The sequence below is a fragment of the Strix aluco genome, chromosome 3, assembly GCF_031877795.1.
Source record: "Strix aluco isolate bStrAlu1 chromosome 3, bStrAlu1.hap1, whole genome shotgun sequence".
NCBI lineage: Eukaryota > Metazoa > Chordata > Aves > Strigiformes > Strigidae > Strix > Strix aluco.
In genome coordinates, this window is record NC_133933.1 from 11,040,818 (window position 1) to 11,061,563 (window position 20,746).

General features: G+C 37.9%; 2 protein-coding genes across 5 annotated transcripts in view; one reads left to right on the forward strand and one right to left on the reverse strand.

The window, feature by feature from the left end:
• Positions 1-4,132, reverse strand: part of MCM8 (minichromosome maintenance 8 homologous recombination repair factor) — a 17,679-nt gene extending 13,547 nt beyond the window's left edge. For 2 of the 3 annotated variants that reach the window (XM_074817334.1, XM_074817332.1), the window contains exons 1-6: positions 3,868-4,132; positions 3,597-3,781; positions 3,343-3,417; positions 2,764-2,846; positions 2,442-2,591; positions 1,583-1,686 (exon numbers count right to left, since the gene is read on the reverse strand). In XM_074817334.1, the coding sequence (XP_074673435.1) occupies positions 1,583-1,686; positions 2,442-2,591; positions 2,764-2,846; positions 3,343-3,417; positions 3,597-3,723 (539 nt within the window). In that variant the 5' untranslated portion in view covers positions 3,724-3,781; positions 3,868-4,132. The remainder of the gene's footprint in view (positions 1-1,582; positions 1,687-2,441; positions 2,592-2,763; positions 2,847-3,342; positions 3,418-3,596; positions 3,782-3,867) is intronic. The other variant, XM_074817333.1, reaches the window with a different exon arrangement.
• TRMT6 (tRNA methyltransferase 6 non-catalytic subunit) lies at positions 4,064-19,210 on the forward strand. 2 transcript variants are annotated; one of them, XM_074817350.1, is made up of 11 exons: positions 4,064-4,216; positions 6,359-6,486; positions 6,900-7,009; positions 9,444-9,535; positions 9,624-9,707; positions 11,269-11,393; positions 12,618-12,982; positions 13,221-13,306; positions 16,559-16,661; positions 16,746-16,832; positions 18,232-19,210. In XM_074817350.1, exons 1-11 carry the CDS (start codon positions 4,116-4,118, stop codon positions 18,403-18,405), a joined length of 1,455 nt encoding a protein of 484 aa, XP_074673451.1. In that variant the 5' UTR covers positions 4,064-4,115; the 3' UTR covers positions 18,406-19,210. The 2 variants fall into 2 exon arrangements, with proteins under 2 accessions (XP_074673451.1, XP_074673452.1); XM_074817351.1 differs by lacking the exon at positions 6,900-7,009 and adding an exon at positions 4,741-4,908 and having other exon boundaries at positions 4,122-4,216.
• The last annotated feature ends 1,536 nt before the right edge of the window (positions 19,211-20,746 follow it).

Sequence of the window (20,746 nt, forward strand, 5' to 3'; positions counted from 1 at the left end):
TGGATGTGTTTAAGGGTCATTTAGATGAGATGTTGGGGGATATGGTGTAGGGGAGAACTTTGAAGAGTAGGGCTGATGGTTGGACTCGATGATCCAAAGGGTCTTTTCCAACCTGAATGATTCTATGATTCTTCTATGATTCTATGATTTATTATACCTATGCTCCAGAAGGAAGGGTAAGTTTTTGTGTTTCAAGGACAAAAACCTGTCATCAGGTGCAACACACTGCACCTTGTTAAGAACAACAAACAATACCTAGCCAAATAATTCAAAATAACAAACTTTAAACAGAATTGTTTCTCACCTCATTGCACTGTCTAGTCCAACCTCCCGCCCCTGCTCAAGCAGGGTCAGCTAGAGCATGTACACGTGCCCAGGTACATGTCTAGCTGAGTTTTGAGTATGTTCAGGGACAGAGAGTACACAACCTCTCTCACAGTAAAACAGCGTTTTATTGTGTTCACATGGAATTTTAAGTTTTTAAATTTTTACCCACTCTCCCTTGTCCTGTAACTGGGCACCAACGAGAAGCGTCTGGATCCTGAAATCCAGGGTTTTCCCTGCTCCTTCTGCCTAGGACGCTGAACACCACCACCTCACAGTTCAACCCTGCCTACGCAGCAGAACAATGTTAGGGGCATGATATTTTACTGACCTACTGAATACCTTCCTCTACAGGATAATGCTCTGTAACTTAGAATTTGAGAGCTTGTAAATAACATTTTTGGCCACAGGTTTTTTCTAAACACGTTCTACTGTGTAATTAAAAGGGTGCAGTTTTATAACAATGCAAAACTTAAAAATACATTATAGTGCTACAACCCCCAAACTAAATTCACCTGCTGTGCCAAAACATGCTGCTTTCCCATACCAAGCTATCACCAGCAGAGAATTAAAAGGAAGTAACTTAAACAGGGCTTATATTCCCAGACCCTCTCAGAATTCTGAAGTCTGAGATACCCTTACTTCTGATAAAGAAAAAAAAAAAAAATTGTGCTAAGGGCTTGTTTCATTAAAACTCAAAGGAAATCACATTTTGAAAATTATAAGCCATTATGATTCTTGTAAGTACATGCTTATTCAGAATTAGTGTAACCTCATCTTCAATTTCAAATTAAAGTTTGATTAAAATAAATATTCTTGAGACTAACAGTAATAATTCAATAGATTTAAGCTAATACAAAATAACACATTCTCATACACCACTGTCAAAACATCCATACAAGGAATAATTAATATTACCAGCTGTAGTTTATGCCTACACCCTCCAAATCAGCCTCCTTGCAAAGACAAGCCTTTTGCTAACAAAAAGCTAGATGATAATAATCGCTTACTAACTTCTCCAGTAAACACCAGAAATGTAAATAGTTCTGGTTTTAATACATGTTTTGTAGAATAGCTGTTCTACTTACAAGTTACTTCTCTACTTAGACACTTGTCTAGGTACAAGCTAGCTGCTCAGCTTACAAGTAGGTTTCATTTCACTTTTTTCTTCACAAGAACAATTTAGCCTTTGTTGTGGTGAAGAAAAAAACAGACAGATCTTCCTGGAAAAAAACCCCAAATACTCAACACCCATTACCTAGCATGAATGAGAGGCACATTTATTATAGGTTCTCCATCAAGCGGTAATCCCTCCTGCACCTGCAGCTCTGCAGCATGCCTTTCCAGGTCCTTTGTTAGCACCTAGACAGAACAGAAAGGCAGACACAAATGCAGCGTGCCACACAACATGGATCCATTTGGAAGTCTGATGACCATCCCTTACAATCAGATCCCCCTACCGAAGTCTGAAGAGCTCTCTGCTGTCCAGTGACCCTCCACTTAACAGTGTTCTTCTGCCCTTGAGCAGTTTTAGGCTTCATTTAAAATGGAATTTAAAATCAACATATTTGCTATGTTTGGTTTTTTAAATTTAAAAAACAAAGCATACAATAATCTTTAATGCTGTGGTCAACATGCATTTTGTTTGACTAAAGTCCAAACATCTGAGAACTTCTCTGCCAACAAGCAGTGAAATGCTACTTCAAGAGACATTGTACAGAGCCAGGAATTCTTGAATCTGCTCACCATTCACCCACCAGCCGTGGTTCTGCTGCATGAGGTGGGACACACAGCACAGGTAACTCACAGTATATTACAAAACCCCCAGGAACTAGAACTCCCAATAGGGAGTAACATACATGTTAGAATTACACTTAGTTTTAGTCAACTGCTTTCACAATGAAGAGGCAAAATGCACCAAGACCAAAGCGTTTTCAAAATGCGATTTTGTGGGCCATATGGAAATGGTGAAGATAGGAGTTTGAATTTTAAATAAACAGTAATTTCCTGTCAAACAGAACATAGATTTGGGTTTTATAACATATTTGCCTTTAAGTCCCACTGATTGTTTTTCGCTGTAAGGGTTACACTTCTACGTATTAGAACGTCATATTTACCTGATGAATCGCTAGACCCATACAGTGCAGTATTTTCTGAGGCATATCCCTTAATTCAGTAGATATATTTGGTATGGATTTAGTCAATTCTCTGTCTTGTATTAGTTCCTTATAATCCACAAGAATACTTCCTTTTCTTTCAATTTCATCCTGTGAAACATTTTGTTATAAAATACACTTCAAATTATAAACACAAGACATCCAAATCATGTCAAACATTTCATATCTATGATGGAGATTATTTTTGATGGAAAAAATACACAAAATTTGTAATGTTATTGTACCAACAGTAAGTTGTTGGGGTGGGATATGTGTTGTTTACCTTATCATAAAACTCAATGCGTTGCATGAAAAACTTCTCAAAGGCTTGAGTCTTCTGGACAAAAGGAGACTTGTCAGCATAAGCTAATTAGAAACATACCACGTTAGAAATTGACAAATAATTATTTCCATTTCACAAATAAACAGGCAATTTCTCTTCCATTATTTTTATGCATTCCAAAACTGAGGAAGATTATAGATCGCTACAGTATCACAGTAATGTTCTAAGACATATTATAAAACAGAACTTTGTCCATGATGACACAGGGCAAGCACATAGGATCAAGAAGAGTACAGCAGAGGCATGTATATTCCAGTCTTTATGATAGACTGCAGGTTTTATGTAACTAATAAAACAGGTTTAAGTAAGATGATGTTTTACACTATTCAAGATTCCTTCCCAAGGTTTGGAGCCCACAGAAATTACAGTATGCCAGAAGACCAAAATCTCTATTGTATTCATGTTTTTATATAACAAATATGAATTTCAGTTGCTTTCTGTTGAACTTATCCTCTCTACTTATAACCAATTCTAGAAAAAATGAAATACTTGCTACATATAATTTTAGTCAGCAAATACCTTCAGAGAAATAAAGTTTCCAACCCTTATAGGGAATAAACTGGTCCAACGTTGACTGAACTAGTCGAGATCTTACTGAATATAAAAAATAAAATAAAATAGAGATTAGAATAACGTGGATACTAAAACTTTACAAGTTTTATTCTCAGTGACTTTTTGACCACCTGTGGGCTGTAATTGCTTAGTGCAAAAGGAGCTCAAAATAAAAGCATCATGGCTTCAGAAAACAGGTAAAAACACAGGAGTTGGCTCACCAGGTTCGGGCATTCTTTTCCATTGTCCCTTCTGTCCTCTGCCTTGCCATCCACCTCGCCATCCTCCTCGCCAACCCCGAAAGCCTCTTCCCTGGGCGCATCCCCTGCCTCTGAAGTCCTTACTCATCCCACTCCGCAGGCGTCAGTCTGGGGACGCAGCGGCAAACCGAGCTAAAGAAACAGAACTTATACCAAAAATTACTTAATTTAAATCAGGGTTATTTGCCAGAGGGACTTCTGCAAGGGGCTAGGAGTGAAGACCCTGAGGTACCTCGAAGGGCTTGTAGAAGACCTGGCCTCCCTCTCCCTAACATAGGCCCCGGGGAGGCAAAGAGGAGCTCCGTGAAGCAGCGATGAGGGGACAAAACGGCGCCAAACCTCCCACAGCAACGCCCGCCGCTCGCGAGGCCTTTTGACCCGCCAGGGGCACCGTACCGCGCCGCCGCTCCATTGGCGGGCCGGCGGCGCCTGCGCACTGGCCGCCCCCTGACGGAAGGCGCACGAGAGGCGGCGGCGGGGATGGGAGACGGCCTGCGCCCGGGCCCGCGCATTTGTGAGGGGGATTGCGCCGTTCTGAAGCGGGATGATGTCTTCAAAGCGGTACCCGTGCTACGGCGGAGGTGAGGGGCGGCCCGGGCTTTTTCGATTTCGCTTGTCAGCTCTCCCTCGGTCGAGGTTGGCGCTTTCCCCTCCCCCCCACCAGTGAGGCGGCTCCCACGGTCGTCGCGCGGCCCCTCCTGAGGGAAAGGGGGGTCTTTCCCGCTGTGCCAGTCAGAAATAACGGCCTCGTTAGGCCGATGAGGGACAGGCAGCGTGAAAGATTTTAATGCTATGTTCCTATGACCAAAAAAAAAAAAAAACCCGGAAAATTTCCTGTCTGCTTTTTTTGTAAGAAGTTGGAAGATCTTTAAGATGGTTTTGTGTTGTCATTGTCAACTGAAGAGTGCAGCAGCCTGAAAAGTGTATCTTCATCATACTTATCTCGCTGTGGCACGTAATTTCTGCGAGATGCAGCATTGCCTTGTTTATAGGGATTGGCCTCAGTATTCTCATCGGTGTTAGACTGTAGGAAGATGCTGTCAGTGCTGGATAGTTTCTAGTTTGGAGAAGATGCTATGAAAGGTCTCCTATTTCTTTTTCCTAGGCTAACTGGCATAGCAAGAAGCGCCTGCACCCCAGCAGGAATTACTATAATCAGTGGACACAGCCTGGGCTCTTCCTATTGCAGCAGAGAATTTTATAGACCAATGTGTAGAAGTCAGTCTTGGGTAATGTGGCCAGACACCTGATTCAGTAGCATGGAGATTTAAAGGTACTATGCTTGAATGAGACTGGTTTAAAAATGGCATAGCTCAGACCTAGGATTGTGGGAGTACTGGTTATTGGCAGGCTTAATGTTCAGCAGTAGAATCTGGCACCAAAATCAGGTCGTTACTTTGTTAGCCTGCAGAGCACCGCCAAGACCTGTTCATTAGATCCATCTTCAGTTTTTGTTTAAAACTCTTACTATAGAAGAAAGAATAAAAACGTCAAAGAGCAAATATTCTCACAGGAAGTTAAATAACTTTCACCTTAATTTTTACTTTGCTATAATCTGGTGAGGGTAAGAGCACTCCAAGAACGTGTGACAACATGTGGTTGGGTATTCTGTTTAAGAATGGTCATTAAAATGAAATTTCAGCACATACACACATTTTCCTATCTATTCAAAATTCTTTTCAGTCATTTCAAGTCTTTTATAATCATTTATTAGTTTTTTAAAATCTGGGTTGGCAGGGATTAATAGACTTTATGTGAGCAAGTATAATATTAATTTTTTATTAAGAGGATTAAATGGTAATGTCTCTGACAACTTTATTCTTATGCTTTATTTAAATTCTGGATTGTATTTGGGGGTACAAATAATACCATATGTAAAATATATGCATGAATTGCATACTTCAGTCAGTAGAAAATGAAATAAAAACTCAACCTTTTTGCTTAGCTTCAGAATTAGTGATGAGTATAATAAGCACAGTAAGAGCTCATATTGGTAAGTTTTGATTCAGATGTGATGTGGCATATACACTGGTACTTGTTTCATTTGACAAGATCAGTATTTCTTTGGTTGGCAAGGAAACCTTTTAGGTCATCCTGAAAGTTAAAGGCTTTGTGGATCTTGTTTTGTGTGAAGAAAGAAAAATGCAAATCTCCCTTAGTGCAATCAAACTGAAAGGGATAATAAAATCCTTTGTTGTTTTTTTTTTTTTCTTGTATTAAACATTTCTAGGATTCCAAGACGCTCTACTGTCTGTTTTCTTCATAGTTTTTTGGCAAATGTTATTTCAAAGGAGCTCTGCAAAATTACAGGTTCATGCTCATCTTTTTGCGCTAATCCGCGTGACCCAGCCTAGATTTAATATACTTTAATTTATTTCCTTGCCTTGTTCTGACTTTACCTGTCAAAAATTACACTATATAATTCAAGTGCTATAGCCTTTTTTATCTGCCAATTTAGAATTCTTTTGAACTGAAAAAAAAATATTTTTCTTACTGTATGCTCAATTTAAGTTCTTTGTTCTTTTCCTAACCAGTTTCAGTTTAATGTGGTTTTGTGGTTAATGTCACTTTTTATACTTGTCCTGGTTTTCTTCAAGGATGCAGATAAAAATGGCATATATGAAGCTATAGTTTGGTTTCAACTATTGCGGGTTTCAGACATAGTAAGTACAATGATTTTAATATAATATTATTAATAATAATTAACTTTTTTATTATTTCAGAAAAATTATTTTTGAGAAGCAGTGGTTCTATTTGGATAATGCCATCGGACATATTTATGGAACTACATTTGAAGTAACCAGTGGTGGAAACCTCCAGCCAAAGCAAGAGGTAGAAGAGACTACCACAGGTATTGCAGAGGATTGACTGGTGTTTGGAAAAACGAGTTCCAATTAATTTGTTTCTTTGATAATAGCAAAGATGATGGAAGAGCTTTCTATTAATCATTTGTTAACTTAACATTACTTCTTTCTGTGCTAAGAGTGCATGGTTTTGTCTTGATCTGCTGTTTCACTAGTCCTGTAACAAGTGAGCTTTTTAATATGGGGGAAAATGTGAACTTCAGTTTGGGTGAATCTATATATACTAAGGTGTATTTTACATATTACATTTCACTGATTGCTTAGGCAATACTTTGCAAGGCCATGAAGCATGTGGGTTTAATCCTGAGAAGTCTGCTTTCTGTGAAACTAAAATCATATCTTTCTTCAACTTAAAGATATTTAGAGCTAGATTTTACAAATCTATGTCCTTTTCCTTTAGAAACAAAAGAAGCAGGTACAGATAATCGTAACATAGTTGACGATGGAAAGTCTCAAAAACTGACTCATGATGACATAAAGGCTTTGAAGGACAAGGGTATTAAAGGACAGGTAAAAATAAGGTTTTGGTGTCATTTCTGTGCTACCTTGATGGTTATATTTGAGTTTATGAAATAGGCTATTCTTTTTATCAGTGCGTAGACTTCAGTGCTTTTTCTTTGTTCTTCTGCTCGTCATGTTTTTCCTAAAGATCTGTTTTTACAAAAATGCAAAGGCTATTTTCAGAGAAACTTCATGTAAGGTTGGCAACTTTGTCAACAGAGAGTAAAGTATGAATTTTTATGGCATCAGAAGTCATAGCAGACAAAAAGAAAAACTAAAACCATAAGGAAATACAGCTCACATAATCACCTTTTAGTTTTGTTTGTTTATAAGATTCAAAATGCTGTTTCTATATACAGACATATTAAAACTGAGCAATAATTAAACTATTAAAGGTTTAGGAAAGGATTAAGCAGCAAAGTATTAACAAATAACACTGTGTAACAGACGTACTATCACTGTGCCTCTAGGCAGTACTTACCAAATGCATATGCTGCCTGGGTTTTAGCTGCACCTCAAAAGCTAAGAACATTCTCAAGAGATCAGTTCTGTTCTGTTAGAAAAGGGATTGGTTTTCACCCTGCACTTTGTCAAAAAGAAGTGAGGCCATCTTAAATGTTAAACCACTGCAGCCAGTTCTGTTCTGCACATGTTTTCAGGCAAAACTCTCTCATCTTTGATTTATCCTTTCTAATAATAATAAGAATTGCTCACGCTTACATCAAGTTCATCTCCTCTTTGCATCTCACTGTTTGCTGCTGCTCTTCAGAGCAGCTATTCGGCTTTTGCCTGCTGAATAAGGGACGGGTCCAAGGGGGTCAGAACGGTATTTCTTCTGTTTCCATGCCTGTGCTGCTCGTTGTGTTATCTCTTTGAGAAGAATGTACTAATCCGTCTGATAGCTTCAATGTTTTCTGTTTGTTCTCATTATCCATGGCAGAAGATCACTCTGGCTTTTCTGTGTGTCCTCAGCATGTCTACATCTCCCATACTTTTATTTTAGATTATTAAAATATCCTACTTTGTTAACTCTGGTTTCTGAACTGTAGCTGAATATTCATTTTAAACTGTGTTATATTAGCAGCAGTAGATACTATTCTTCCATAGATGTCTGGTAAAATCTGAACTCATGTTTGTGAATGGCATGTTTTCGTGATGCAGGCTCAGTTTAAAGATGATGTTTATTTGAAATAAAACCACCTGACTGTTAATGAGGTTTGATGTCCCATCACTTCCCAAATCCTTCCCAAGTCCTGAGGGATAGGCGTTGGGATGAAGACCTGAAGTGGCATGTACTCCCATAGTGCTGCAGCTTCCTTCTGGCTTTTGCTTACCCTAGAGAAATATTACCCAGTTTCCTCACTGTAAATTTTACTGAAAAACAACCAAACAACCCAGAGGAAGAGTTGGATTGGCAAACGGAGGAGATTAGAACAAGGAGACCAGGAAACAAAACCTGGAATTCTGGGAAAACCTGGGAGCTAGAGAAGGAAGAAGTCGGGGGAGTATTGTAGGAAATAGTAAATGCTAAGGAGTTTGTCACGGTGCAAGGAGCTGGTACAGGAGTCTAGCACAGTTTGGGAGACAGGTGAAATTAAGTGGGGTAAGGGTGATGTCTGATAAGTAGCCAGAGTACAGGGGAGGAACTAGCACAAGATGAAAAAAAAGACAACCTCAGAGATAGCAATGCTGAAGTCAGTCAGTAGACCCAAAGAGGGAAGAGGGAGTTGGATTAAAGTCAATATTACAAATTACATCAGGTTCCTTGGGGTTTTTTTGGGAAATATTTTTGCCTGTATAGCATCACAGAGGACTTACTGTACTGTCATGCCATCCAGTTACTATGGGGAACGTTAGACTGACAGAATATATGTCAGTTGTTCCATAATAACTGACAATGAACATACCCTGTATTTAGAATGAGGCAGAGTTAATTAAAAGTAGCTAATCACTTAGAAAGCAGGGTAGTCTCATTCACATTCAGCATGAGAGAAGAATATTTAGGCACTGAGGCTTCACAGTAAGGGCTGAAGTAATGACTTGCTGATGCTGAAAGGAACAACCCTGCTTTTTCTTTATTTCTGGCCATATGGGTCTGCCCTCTCTTAAGAGTTAGTTCTCTCACCTACCTGACTCTTTCCCAACAAAATACCCTGTTTCCAGGATAAGCATTTTCAGTTTTGTCATTTTTCACTGGCATTACATAGCTAAAGAACACTTAGAGACAGAAGTACGTGATTAAATTCCTGCACATAGTCAGGGCAGTGCCTTGTTTTTCATGTTGATTAGTAAAATTTACTTTGCCATTAGTGTCAGTAGAAGTTAATGGTATACATACTCTACTGGAAGAAAGTGTTTTCAGTGTTGGTTTAAAAAAATACTGTATATGAAATGAATGAGAAATAAATACCAGCTATAATAAAAATAAATTTTCTTTTCCAAGGAAATAGTTCAACAGTTAATAGAGAACAGTACGACATTCAGAGACAAAACAGAATTTGCTCAAGATAAATACATAAAGAAGAAGAAAAAAAAGTAAGTGAATTTTAAAATGTGGAAAATACTTAGTAGTTCTCTAATTTGTTGAGCTTGAATTAAGACTATTACTGTGTGTTCCTTACAGATATGAGGCAGTTATTACAATTGTGAAACCATCCACTCGCATTCTTTCAACAATGTATTATGCAAGGGAGCCTGGAAAAATTAAGTAAGTTTTCATTTTGGTTCTTTTTTCAAATTATAACAGAAAGATATTTTAATATTTTTCAAAATACCTGTATTATACCAGAGGATATAGTACTCACAGTTTTTTTTTCTGGTAATGGAAAGATTGCAAATTAATGAAAAATAATGTGATACAGAAAATTAATCAGTATGCTATTGCAGCAAAGAGGAAAACTCTTTTACATGCAGCATCAGCTTTTACCATTTCCCTACCACCACCGTCTTGCTAATTACCTATGTAGACAGAGGCTCTTTGCATTTTCTGAGGTATCTCTTACCTGGTTTTGGTCAGTGGCATGTCATCCCTGTGTTCTGGCAAAATAACAAGCCACCTACCAGAAGCAGGAATTTTTCTCTTTAATGTGTTAGGGATTCACAATCATCTTCAATCAGAAGTCTCCAGAACTTAAAAACATGTGGTTAACATTGAGGGGCAGGAGTGGAGGGGCAACGAGAACAGAGATTTAGCCGCGTTTGATTTTCACTTACCTGAATTAAATGATACGTTGTTACAGGCATTGTTTAAGATGGACTGATTTATTGTTTTTCAAGTAGTAATAATAGATCTAAGATGCTGAGACTTAAAAACCTCAAATTTATGTTATTTAAGGCTTCTCAAAGCTTTTTGCTTCTCCTTCCCCCATCTCCTTCGCTTGGCTTTATTTATCTCTTCAGATTTCTTTGCCCATCACTGAGTCTCTTCAGTGGAGACACTGCAGTCAGAGTTAGGTTTTGATCTTGGGTTACAGGTGGCATGTGCTGCTGTGAAACAGATGAAGGTCACTAAGGATACGTTACTGGATTAGGAATGCATTCAAATCCCATTTGTTCTTTACAAAACTGACATAGAATCACAGAATCACCTAGGTTGGAAAGGACCTTGAAGATCATCTAGTCCAACCGTTAACCTAGCACTGACAGTTTCCAGCTACACCATATCCTTAAGCGCTATGTCGACCCGACTCTTAAATACCCCCAGGGATGGGGACTCCACCACCTCCCTGGGCAGCCCATTCCAACGCCTCACAACCCGTTCTATAAAGAAATACTTCCTAATATCCAGTCTAAACCTTCCCTGGCGCAACTTGAGGCCATTACCTCTTGTCTTATCACTCATTACTTGGTTAAAGAGACTCATCCCCAGCTCTCTGCAACCTCCTTTCAGGTAGTTGTAGAGGGCGATGAGTTCTCGGAGAAACCAAAAAAAAAAAAAAAAAAGTTCAAGGCAATACTTTGTCTGACTGGCACAGCATGAGATGTGTGCTTTATTATGTGCACCTTACTTCATACCCTACTTTTGCTATTTTCTTTCTAAAACTAAATACCCGTTCCCTGCTAATTTCTTCTTGGCTCTGGTTCTAGTTCTTTTTTATTACCAGATGGCTAATTATAAGTTTCCACATGGTGACTCTGAAGACCACTGATGCTGTTCCTGAATATTTACCTGTAATCCAACTTTTTTTGACAGGCTCCTGAGCTGATACACATCATGTCTAACTTCAAGAAAACTAATTTGATATTTCTTAAAACCCTCTGTCTTCTAGCCACTTGCGATATGACACCCTAGCTCAGATGTTGACTTTAGGAAACATCCGTGCTGGCAGCAAGATGATTGTCATGGAAACATGTTCAGGCCTTGTGTTGGGCGCAGTGATGGAGCGAATGGGAGGTAAGTAACTTGATAGATTTGGTTATGTACAGACTGAAGGCTTACTTGAAACTTAAGAAATACACGTCTGATATTTTTTTAAAAGGCAGTACTTCAAAATACTTTCTCAGTTTTTAAAATCTACTTTTAACATCTGCAGTATTCAAAGAGGTACTTGTTTTTCCATTGGAGAAAGTTATATTTTGCATATTTCAGTTGGATTTGTTTTTCACTATTTAAAAAAACTATGAAATTTAAAGTTGATATCACTGTATGTAGATCTGTGATAGTTTCTGTCTTGGCATAATGGCATTGTGTTTAGAAAAGGCTGTAAGGAGCTTGCATGCAGATTCTTCGCAGGCACCTGGGAAGTCCAGGAAAATGAACAGCAGAAAACAGGAATGGTAATACCGGAATTCAGACAGCCCGCAGCACTGAAAATGTTGTCATTCTTCTCATTCACTGCACCAGAGATTTAACATCTGCAAAATGTGTATTTTAAAAGTAGTATATGACATTTTCTTCAGCAGGTTCTAGGAGAAGTTTGACTTGTTCTTTATTTCTCAAACCCAGTTAATTAGTTTCATTTTAAGTCATTCAGAGTCACAGGACAGAGGTGAAAATTATATTCCAGAAGCCTGGAAAGGTAGGAAATGTGACGTAATGTTGTGCACCCAGATGTGCTGTCTGTTGGCCAAGAAGCACACAGGCAGTTACACTACAAATAGGTTTTGTTTCAGCAACTTTTGGCCATAGGGATACTTTCTGAAGTAAGTTAAATAGGATGCAATTCCAATATAATTACTGAAAAGTTCTTTTTAATACGTTTAAACATCTGACATCTCTTCCTTTAGAGGGACAGTCTGGATATTGAGGGAATTTTCGGCCTATTAATGCTGTTTAAATTATCTTTTATTTTTTATCAAAACCACTCCATAGTGAGAAGTAACAAATACTTTAGAAAATCTTTCTTTTACATTCTTAATTAAATTAGCTTTTCTAACAGTTTGTCACTACTTATATGTTTTGTGCTGATCCTAAATACATGTTTAATACATGCATAATCTTTGAGTTACCTTGTCCTGAGTTGCAGTAACTTTTGTCCTTCCAATAAAGATTTTCCACCTTGAGGCATACCTCAGCAGCCTGTTAAATTTGATTAAAAGCAGGCAATTTAATTACCTATTCATAAATGTATGCAGAAATCCTGGCTTTCCAGTGTTTTTGATTCTTTTGCTCTCATAGGCTATGGATCCATTATTCAGATGTATCCAGGAGGGGGACCTGTTAGAGCTGCTACCAGTTGTTTTGGATTTCCGAAACCTTTTTTCGATAATCTTCATGAATTTCCTCTCAGCGAAGTGGATAGTCTCCTCTCTGGGACATTTTCTACAGAGACTCTGCCTTCAGAACCTGAAGATAACGTGCTGGTGGAAGAAGAAATCAATGGGTTGACTGAGGAGAAGCAGACTTCCCTACATGAAACAGAAGAGGAATCGACTACTGAAGCAGCTATGGAGATCAACCAAACAGAAGAGCAAGAAACAATGGACATTAATGCTGATGATGCAGAATTTAAAGAGAACAAAGAAAAGGAAAATAAAGAAAATGTAAGAATATGTATTATGGCTACTCAAGTTTTACAACATCTATATACTTAAAATTCTGCTGTCAGATCAGATATGCTGAAATACAACTTATTCAGGTGTTAAAATGGAACTCTGGAAGTTGTCTTTTGTCTTATGTTAATCCAGCTAAGATTCAAAAAATGAAAATTCAGTCATGCAATAATGATCCAATACATAATTACCAGTTAAAAGTGCAAACTATTTGTTTTGTTGTTCAAAGGTTCGGGAAAAGCAAAGAAAACAATGGGAGAGAAGGAAAAAGCTAATAGAAACTGCTGCTTTGTTGAGAGAGAAGAATGCTGATGGGTGAGTTTGTAGTCAAAAAGGTCTTCTGTTTGAAAACACATCTACAGAAAACAATTTCCTTTGAAACAAATAAAAGCTTTGGTTTTAAAATGCCCTATTTTTTTTTTAATATTTATAAGGAAGCAGTCAACCCAGGTATGTCTTGGGTCTTGTTTGGTTCTTACCTGGTTGAGATTTTTTCTGTTATTTAAATGGTTTGAAATTTCACGATCTAAAAGTCATAGTTTTCTGACTAGCTATGAGTAAACATTAAAAAAAAAACCCTATCAGAGAAACACAATCCAGGTAGAATTTAATGCAAAATGACTGCTGCTAAAAATCACGCTATTCTAATTGGCAAAGTAGAACATGAAGTTTTAAGTTTATTAAATTGGAACTAAGCTTGTTGTTCTGGGGTTTGGTTGGTTGGTTTGTTTTTAGAAACTCATTTATTTTTTACACAGGAAAAAACACGTAACTTCATTTTACCTGCTCTAGCAAGGATCAGTTGTTCCCAAGGAACAATTTAACGTGAAGATCTAATATCAGAAGTTTAAAACAAATACGATAAATATATTCCTAGAAATTCAGCCCCACAATAGTGTAAGAGCATTTGGTGATTGTCACTTTTTCATGACGTTCTTCGCAAATGCTGAAGTGATTTGAGTTAATCAAGTAACATTGATTTAGTTAATTTATTAACATTAATATTAATTTCTTCCTTATAAGAGTATGGGAATATTTTCACTCAGAATAAATTCTCATTGGGAATAAAGCCGTTCTGCTTGGATAAATTTTAATACACATTTATTGTTTATGTTTATATGCTTGTGTATAATTCCTGTTTTTATTTTTATGAAATGTTTTAACTTGTTTAGCATATTTAAGTGGTAGAATTAGACTTTTCTATATATGTGCAGAGACAGGTCACTCCGTGGTCTCTGAAGCAATCAGATGTTAAAGGAGGCTTGTGAAAGTACCGCACATCTGTTGGGCAGCAGCAGCACCACTGGCGATGCCTGTGGAGGACCAGTAAGCTGCCTAAACAGTGGTAGTGTTTTGTGGCGGCTTTACTGCTGTCCTCTGCACCCATTGCTATAATTAATGTCTGCGCATGGTCTGGCAAAGCAAAAATTAATATTCAACTTGACTTGATTTTTTCTGTAGTGTAAAATAGTATCTTCGGTTGTTGAATAAGTTTGAGTTGAAGGAAGCCTGTTTAGTCTTTGTCTCTTGTTCATTTGTTTTCAATCACTTGTATACTTCTTTTGTCTTTTGTAATGCATGAAAGCTGTAACAAATTATGTACTTGAAGGGATGAGTGATTCCTTGCTTTAGGAGGTCTTTGGCGGGGGGGGCGGGGAAGAGAAGTTTATGGTTGCCCGAGAGCACTGTCCCAGGTGGCTCAGTCAGGATCGCCTTTCTGTAGGTGTCTGCCTTTTATAGCCCACTCTTTGTTTAGGTCAAGAACCACAGGGTCCATGTACCGCTAAGCCAGGAAGAATTGGCACGGAATAAAGAAATTCTTCAAACTAATGACTTGGCACGTGAGGAGAAGCAGGCAGGGAAGTTAGGATTTTGTTTTGTTTTGCAAGAGAGAAGCGGGGAAAGGATAGGGGAAAGCTGGTTCACACTGGAGGTGGGGACAAAGGTTAGGGCTTACCGTCAGTGTAAAGAAACACTGGTTGTTAGGTAAAGGTGGGCACCAACTTTAGGACAATTCTTGAAGTCCTGAATTTTATAATATTTACTACTTAAGGTAGAAGATACAATTTTAATAAAATTTATGTCTTCTGTGCTGTTACATGGTAAAACAATCCTTCTACTAGACCTATTTGTTCAGCTCCATTTCTGAGAGTTGAATTCTGTCATAGGTCTTTGAGGGGGTAAAAGGAAGACAGTCCTTAGAGATTTAGTATTCGTCTTTAGAAGACTTTCTAAAGATAGACTGTTACATTTTTCTGATACGATGAAAGCACAAATGGGTTTATAGACACTCTGTGTGTTCAGAATTAGATCACATCCCCTCTCTCTACCCTTCTCTGCCCTTCTTCTACCCCCTCCTTCTCCCCTCTCAGCCATTACAGTATCTTTGCTGCTGACCAGACGACCTGCTGACAGCAATCCATGCTGCCATATGAGAGAACAGAATTTGATTTTTCAGAGTCTCTCTCATCTCTCACTCACCTTCCTGTTGTCTAGCAGAGCTCCTGGCAGCATCAGAGCTCCCGGCAGTTCCAGGCCTTCTGAGGCACAGTCTGGAGTCTTTTTTCTTTATGGTCCACTTGGTTAATTAGTGAGCACAGATTTTTTTGAAGTTTAGAATTAGGGTTAAATCTGTAGCCTGCAAGGCCATGGCCAGCAGAAGAGTGAAGTAGAAACACTGTCTCACCTCTTTATCTCTGTTGCATTTAGAAAATTGAACATGAATTTTTATCTCCCTTCTGTTAGGTAAATTGAACGGTATCTCTGGTGCTGTACATTTCCCCTGGAGAACAAATGTTAATTAACTGATGGGTCTTTTCATATAGTAACCGTATACTAGAAAAGTAGTTTAACTACAATTAATAATTAGCCCAGTCTTTCTGCACAAGTACAACTTACTAAGCCATTGAATCTTAACCATGTCTTGCAGTGTAGTTTAGCAGTGATTTTTTTTGATAAAAACTCTTAAGATACCTGTAGAGAATCTTAAGCATCTGTAAGTATGAGTTATAATGTACTAAAATGAGGATGAAGAATAAAATGTGAAGCCTTTAAGTTGGGCCTTTAAGTTGGCAAGGACATAATTTCTTCTTAAAAGATTTTTAGTCATGCTCATTAAATTGTTTTCTCATTAAATAATAACTTTTTAATATAAAACTATCTAATGAAGATTACCCAGTCTAAAGAATCACGAGTGAGATTACATTCTAAGCAACAATTAGCAGTCACAAAATTTAAATTACATTTGGGCAATGGTCTTAGGGTAGAGAAAGCAGCATGCAAATTCTTGGGTCATAAGAATTATTGTGGAGCTCAACAGCTTAAATGAGCACTTCTGCAACATGTTTAATATACTGCACTTTAGGGAGCAAGTGTTTTATCCTCTTAATTATGCAAGTAGGAAATCGTGATTTGATTTTTTTATTTGGGGAGTTATTAGAGCCATGAAAACATGGTGATTAGCAACATTTAAGCTATAATTGATCGCTGTGCTAAGTAGGAGAAAAATTCACTTGATGAATAGGTTTTGGAAGCAGAAGAGTAACGCGCGTGAAATTTATTTTGCAGCTTAATTGTAGCCAGCAAGTTTCATCCCACTCCTTTATTACTTTCTTTATTGGAATTTGTTGCTCCTTCAAGGCCTTTTGTTGTCTACTGCCAGTATAAAGAGGTAAATCAAGTATGTTACGTTAGCTGTTATAGTTCAAGTTTGAGACTATTCTGCTGTGTAACCTACTCTTTGGGTTTTTTTAAGCCATTATTAGAATGTTACACAAAGCTGAGAGAAAGAGGCGGTGTTATTAACCTAAAGCTGTCTGAAACCTGGCTACGAAACTATCAGGTAAGGATTCCGGTAAATGACTGTCAAACTGCATGAATACTGGGGAGCGAAACACTCTCTGAAAATTGTTTTTTGGACTGACTGAAACTGTAAGCTCATGCATTTGTTTTACCTGAGAGCAGTGAGAAAATATTCTGAAGAGTTTTAATGCTTCATTGCAACAACTTCAAATGGAAATACTTTATTTTCTTCTTACTAAGCACTTCATTTAAACATTTGCTGAAATATTTGTAGCACAGATTTAATAGTTGTGCTGCTTTAGTGGCTAGCTAGCCTAAAGCGAGGGACAATCTAATGTTGCCTAAGAGAGACATAGCAAAATATTACGAGTGTTTATTCATTTGCAGTTGGTTGACAGCTGAAAAAAAATTCGTAATGTTAAGAATGGTGGTGCCTTACAAAGTCAGTGTCTTCAAATAACAGTTTAGTTCCTGGAACTAAAGTAACAGGAAGTTTCCAGTCTGGGAACTGAACAAGTAAAAACAAGATGAGAGAGGAAAACATCTCCACAGTGAAAAATGTCCATTCGGCCGACTTTGAACAGGATGTTTGCAAATGTGCAGTACCCTCTCAACTATGGAGAAGAGAAGCATGTGTGATTTCTGAGCAGCTCACCACCTCTGAAGAGATTCTTGCATTTTACTGACTTTCTCCTTGCCTTTAGGCTTCTGGAGTCCATAAGGAATTATTGTTTAGGGGATGAGTTAATTCAGGGGTGGCCACAATTACTGACTAGTGATCAGAAAACCAAATTGGGAACAATTAGGAGATTCATAGATGAAGGCGTTCACACGAGTGAGGCTTGGCAAGGGTTACTGTGTCCAGGTGGAGTTGGAACAATACTGCACTGTCTCCTGGACATGAATAAATCAGCTCAGAGCTGTGGTGGCAGTCAGAGCAAGGAGCAGCACAGCTGAGGAGAAAACATTTACGGAAAAGTATAGTGTAGCTGAAAGTGGTGACTCATCGCTGTGCCTTACTTTAAGAGTAGTTACGTAAAGTTTATGGTAGCAGAAGTGGAAATTACTGTATTAATACTGTTTTGTTAGACCAACTGTGGTTTCGTGCAAAGTACACCAGTTCTGAACACATTAATGAGACTTTCATGTATCCCAAACCTTGACTTTATAATTTTGCTAGAAATGCCATGAAGAAGTAATCAGTAGTAAGAAGTAGTAATCAGAAAATAAGGCAGTAGCCTGTATTCTAGAATAGGTTTCTGGTACACAGATAGTTAAAAGATAAATACACTTTCCAAATGGCTGTTTTGTAGTGGCTGGAAAAAACAATGACATCTTATACAGTAACCTTAAATTACACAATTTGATGTGAACGTATCAAGTGAGTTTTTACAGATGCTTAGTTTTTTGTTTGGTTTGTATTTTGGGTTTTTTTAAAGGTCTTGCCAGATCGAAGCCATCCAAAACTGACAATGAGCGGAGGAGGAGGGTACCTTCTGTCTGGTATAACTGTTGTCCTGGATAAGGGCAAAGCTGATCCCAGTAATTTAGAAGCACTGAAGATGGAAGAGCCATCGTCTAAAAGATGCAAAGTTCAAGACCTTCATTGTTAACATTTGAAGAATTGATTTGGTTTTTAAATCTCAGGAGTCTTACTGTTAGTAAAATAACAAGTATATCTTCCACGCTCTTGACAGCACAGAAATTGTACCTGTCATACACCTGTCAGCAAAAAGCAGCAACCACGCAGTAGGGAGGACTGTGTCACTCTTTACCAGTTTCCATGATCAGAATGAGAAGAAAAATCCTTGGAAGCAAACATCCCACTGAAAACACACTAACTCCAAAAAGAAGAGAAGATAAAGCATCAGTGAAGGTATTCTGTTTGTTTGTTGCCAAAATTGGATATGATGAAGTCGTCTTTTAAAAGGTTGAGTCCAAATCAGCACATCTAAGTTAACTTCCCATTTTCCCAGAACAGCATCAGGGTAAAACATTCTACGTAGTGATCTGCTCCCTCTTTGGACACAGAACCCGGCTGTGTTCAGTAACTGAAGGAAGTGGAATGAACAGCAAAAATAATACACCTTTCTTTCCAAAGGAACAATAAAGAGAGAATACTAATACCGGAACTTTACAGCATGACCCCATGTTTTCCTGAAATACATACAGAAGAGAAAGTGCATGTTCCTAAATTAAAATACCAAATATTTAAACAGAATGTCTCTGTTAGTATTGCCCGTCATCTTCCCGAGAGTTGGTATATGTTTTTATTTTAAGATACGACTATTTTGAAAACCGCTCTATGTATATATATTTATTCTACTGTTTATCTTTCATGACATCTAGCTTTTTTATTAATTTTTTTTTTAACTTTGCATTTGCCATTTCGATTAAACTGCAGGATGTTTTTCCTAATGAGATTTATTTTCTTTTTTTACTTTTCCCTCCTTTTGGAACTCAGAAAGTCTAGCAGAGGCTTTGAGAGTACCCTTACTGGCCGCACCCCACTGAACCCACGGTGGGGAGCTTTAGGCCCACAGGGCAGCTCGTAGAGGCACCAGAACTTGGCTTCCATTCCTGAACTTACTTGTCAGGGGGAATCTGGAGCTTTGGGATCAGGTAATCAGACTCATAAAGCTGTAACTTTCTGTACATCGACAAGAGTAATGCTCTTTAGGAAAGCATTAGCTCAGAACAGAAGGGGCTATATTTTGTGTAAAGAAGCAGTTGAAGATTTCTCTTAGTGAACAGGTACAGGATATCTTCAGGATTTTGTCTACCTCTTCTGTTTTTTGTAAACTTACATCTTTTTTTTTTTTTTTATGGAAAGCTTTTCCTTTCTTCTCTTATATGAAAAACCCACCAGTGCAGAGATGGTAGGTTTCACCATCTCCTCTCTATTCCACCAGCCATGTGGATCTGAAAAACTTGCTTTGCCCCTCTGGCCTTTCTGTACAGTGTAAGTGTTGCAAAGCACTTGTAAGGAATAGAAATGTGATCTGTGGTTTTTACGAAGTTTTTTTTTAGATTCTGGATTTCTCAACTTCTTTAAAGAACTAGTGGGAAAAAGGTGGGGAGGGAAGATCAGTTTTCCTTTACTATATGCACCTGTATGGTGAAGGTAAACTGGGACTTGTATGTGATGAAATGCTGAGACGACCTAGCTTAGAGCAATGGATAGGAGCCTGGAAGGTAGGGAAAGGCAAGAAAATTATGAAATTGTGTAAGCCAGGAGATTAATTCCAAAAAATTACCTTTTGCTTCAGTTTTCTTACCTGTAAAGCAGGTATAGGTACTTCTCTGCCACTTCCACTGAGCTGGCAGGTACACGGCTTTCATATTTCTAGTGCTACAGAGGTGTAAAAACAGTAAAGTTTAGGTTAAGCAACCAACATACTATTAAATCCTACTTTTTATCATATATAATGTGCTAAAAATAATAATTTGAGGAAAAAGATCTGTTTTATTTGTATAATAAAAAGATCAGTTTTGAGAAATAAACAGTAGTGGAACACCTAAAAAATTACTTCAGATCAAAGCCAAACTGGCTTCATTTCACCAGCATTAACACTGACACTCAGTATTGAATCCTGTTCCCCAGTTTTTCTATACGCCATAATGCTTGCACCAATGAAAGATAGTAAAAAAACCAAGAAATAATTCTAAAAATCCTTAAATTCTAAAAATATTTAGAATTATTGATGTTTCAAATTGATGGAACATTATGTAACAGTAGAAGAGTACATCTCAATGTAATGTTCCTATTTAAATTGAAACACGTGAATAAATGAAACAGACTAGTGAGAGCAGCTTTGTTGGAATGCAAGTTGTGATTGCCTGAAACTCTGGGAAGCCTTTATCTTTTTACAAGTAACAACTTAGGGAAAACAGAACAAACAAGAACGGGAGTGCACCCTGTGAGATCTTAATTTGAAAATAACAGACGTAATG